The 3780-nt window shown below is 46.8% G+C and overlaps 1 gene segment (V, D, J or C); it reads left to right on the top strand.

Annotated features, from left to right (window-relative positions):
* The first annotated feature begins 916 nt into the window (after positions 1 to 916).
* Positions 917 to 1379, top strand: LOC101052471 (immunoglobulin heavy variable 1-18-like). The segment is given in 2 exon segments: positions 917 to 977; positions 1063 to 1379. Coding segments are annotated over 2 exon segments (363 nt in total).
* Positions 1380 to 3780: the final 2401 nt, after the last annotated feature.

The raw sequence follows: 3780 nt of genomic DNA, 5'->3' as shown, positions 1-3780 counted from the left end.
GAAATTGAATTCCTTGCTTGCTGTGCTAAGGTGACCCTGTAGATTATGTTGGGTTTTCTAAGGTCTATTTCCCATTGTAAGAGGTGGTGTGAGAAGTAATTTCTGCCATGGAAGGAGCATCCTGAGACAGGGAACAGCCACTTCATACTGTGCTTGAGATGCTTGGAGACTTCTCCGTGAGCTCAGACAGGAACTTCCCTGCAGGGCAGGAGCTGAGCTGCAGGGGTGCACTCAGGATGCGCCCAGCACAGGACCCAGCCCTGGAACAGGTGCACAGTAGGAGGGGAGGGTTTTTTCCCTCTGGGATTGAACATTCGTTTTTTCAAATCAGTAATGACATAAAATTTAAATAAGAATTTAGTAAGTACTGATATGTCTTTAGGTATTCTCTCACATATGCAGCCTATACCTAACCCAATAATTTAGCAAACCAAACTTCAAAGGAGAAATGTCTAGGCCTTTCAAATGTAATTATAGTTAGGAACTGAGGGGTGATTTTATTAATTCAGTGGGTGTTACTATCAGGAGACACACTCATCCCAGAAGTTAGATGTGCAGAGGGCAAGGCCCAGGAAATGCTCAGTTTGTAAGTGTGCCATAGGAACAAGGACTCACACTGAGGACCATGTTCTGTGAGACTCTGGGTTTCTGGAGAGGGATTCTGTCTTCATGGACTTCTGAGAACACCAGAGGACAAATATCATTAAACAAATTTCCAGGCAGGAAGCTCAGCATCCCACTGTGGCATGGTCCAGGTGCCAACTCTCTTCTTCCTCAGGGTGGGGTGGCTTGAGCTATGAAACACCTGCCTCATGAATATGCAAATTCACTGGTGTCTACCGAGGTAAATACAGATCTGTCCTTGCCCAGAGAGCATCACACAACAACCACATCCCTCTCCTACAGAAACCCCAGAGCACAGCACCTCACCATGGACTGGACCTGGAAGATCCTCTTCTGGGTGGCAGCAGCTACAGGTAAGAGAATCCTCAGTTCTAGGACTGATATAGGAACTGGGTCCGGTCAGGTGAGATCTCACCCACTCCTGTAACCTCTCCACAGGTGTCCACTCTCAAGTGCAGCTGGTGCAGTCTGGGGCTGAGGTGAAGAAGCCTGGGGCTTCCATGAAGGTCTCCTGCAAGGCTTCTGGATACACCTTCACTGACTACTACATGAACTGGGTGCGACAGGCCCCTGGAAAAGGGCTTGAGTGGATGGGAGATATTGATCCTGAAAATGGTGAAACAAGCTATGCACAGAAGTTCCAGGGCAGAGTCACCATGACAGCAGACACGTCCACAAGCACAGCCTACATGGAGCTGAGAAGCCTGAGATCTGAGGACACAGCCGTGTATTACTGTGCAAGATACACAGTGTGAAAAACACATCCTGAGAGTGTCAGAAACCCTGAGGGAGGAAGCAGCTGTCCTGGGGCTGAAGAGATGACAGGACATATGAGGTTTAAACGTGTTTAGAAAATGGGTTAAGTTATGAATGAAAAGAAGCAATAGAAGGATGTATACACTCTGATTGTATAGAAACAGTATTTCAACTTCCATCCTGTAAGTAACACCCACAGAGTGGGAAAGGCAGCAATCAATCCAGCTGATGCAGACATTCCCCTGGAGGCTTTATGGGGCATAGGGTTTAAAATCAAATGTATAAATCATTAGGAACAAGATTGCTGCATCACATGGTAAGACTAAATATAATTTATAAGATGTGGCCAAATTTTTCCAAAATGTCTTAGCCCCTCTTTTTACATTGAATTCATTTTATAGCAGTTTTAGGGTCACAGCAGAGCTGAAGAGAAGAAGCAAAGTTCCCGTGTACTCCTGCCCCACACGGGCTCAGCCTTCCCTGCTGTCAACACCCTGCACCAGAGTCATAAAGCAGTTACAGTGGATGAAACTACACAGACACATTGGTCGTTTCCTTTTCTGGTGGTCCCTTGTGCAACAAGCCCCAATTATCTGGAAGCATCCCAGATTCTTCAACTGGGTTACTGGGAATGATGCCAGGCAGAGGGAAAGTGGGTGGGCCATTTCCCTTTACATTCTTTCCTCAAGGGTCCAAAAAACGCACATTGACTTGGGGATCCTCTTTCTCCTGGTTTTCTATGTCCCTTCCTAGAGGGTACGGTCTCCAGGCATTTACAGCAGGAGTTGCCAAAACCCAGGCTGTGGACTCCTTAAGGTGTGCAGTGTGTTAGGAGCCGGGCCGCACAGCAGGAGATGAGTGGGAGCCTGTGAGCATCATTGCCTGAGCTCCCCCTGCTGTCAGATCACTTGTGCGTTAGATTCTCCTAGGAGCCGTATTCTTTTTTTTTTTTTTTTTTTGAGACGGAGTTTCGCTCTTGTTACCCAGGCTGGAGTGCAATGGCGCGATCTCGGCCCTAGGAGCCGTATTCTATTGTGAACTGCGCATGCAAGAGATCTAGGTTGAGTGCTCCCTATGAGAATTTAATGCCTCATGAATGTAGATGCAACAGGTTTATCCCGTAACCACCCACCATCATCATCCATGGAAAAATTGTCTTCCGTGAAACTGTTCTCTGGTGCCAAAAATGTTAGGGACCAATGGGGTAGAGGCAGGTCTGTGCAACTGAAATGCCAGCAGCTTCTAGTGAATCCCATAATTAATGTCATTTAATGAGCAGTGGAGACTTTTGTCATGAGAGGCTTTTGGAATAATTCCTTTCAGCTGGATTCCAAACACTATAAGCTCTTGGGGTGTTTCTAGGTAAAGCCCTTTGTGCAGAAAATGCAAACATATGCATGGGATGCAGGCAGTAACAAAGCTTCCCTTACAAAGTGGTTTGGCACCTGGAATGAGCCCTCAGGTTTGGGCACTGGATCCCTTGCTGGCTGCACTTCAGCCAGAGGCCTCAGCCTGATTGGTCTTGCAGTAGGAGCGCCTCAATGGTGTCACGGGTTACAAAAATGCCTGTCATCCTCCAGCTGAGCAAGCCCATCTGCCTGCTTGTCAGTGTCAACCTCACGATGGGTGCACTCTGGAAGATGGCAAGATGCACACAAACCTCCTCCCACTAATTATACACTACTACACACTCAACTGCAACCTGTGCTCTAGAAAGGGACAGGCGCCTGCAGGGATAAACAGAATGTAAATATTGTCTTACCTGGGAAAGACACTGCCAAATATCACATGTTTCAGGAAGGTTAACTCATAAATATTCAGGAGGTGACTGAAGGGGAATGGTGAGTGAGGTGACGTGACAGCCTCAGGGCCGCACCTGAGGAGGGCTCCCTCCCCCATGCAGACTTTTCCTCCAGGACCCGCACCAGGAACTCATACAGGATCATGAAGTACTCTGAGAACATTATTCTGTGATGCTACCTAAAGGGAGAAGATAAATTACACAAAAGCAATCAATTCTAAACAAAATATGGCATTTGTTAATGGAGACTATTTCTGAAACCTGTGGGAATCTTGATATCAGCCACCATTATCTGTGAACAAACATTTAAACCCTCCTTCCATGGGGAGGTTGACTAGGTTGGATCTGTTCTTTCATGGATAATCCCCAAACTCTTCTCTACTCCCTGCATATCCTGATCTCTCAGTGACAAGTTTTCCTCAGCAGAATGTGGTTGAGGTAGTGAGATCTTCAATTTTCCTGTCTTCTGTGTTCTCACGTTTCTCTCTTCATCTGAGCTTTAGAAACTCGCCTGCATGTAGTACACGACAGCCCAATGTCTCTCATGGACAAAATAGTGGCCAAAAAACCAACCCCGTGGATTCTTGTGACCATTGGCA

The sequence above is a fragment of the Saimiri boliviensis genome, chromosome 2 (assembly GCF_048565385.1).
Source record: "Saimiri boliviensis isolate mSaiBol1 chromosome 2, mSaiBol1.pri, whole genome shotgun sequence".
NCBI classification, from domain to species: Eukaryota; Metazoa; Chordata; class Mammalia; order Primates; family Cebidae; genus Saimiri; species Saimiri boliviensis.
This window is presented reverse-complemented; position numbering and strand designations above follow the sequence as displayed.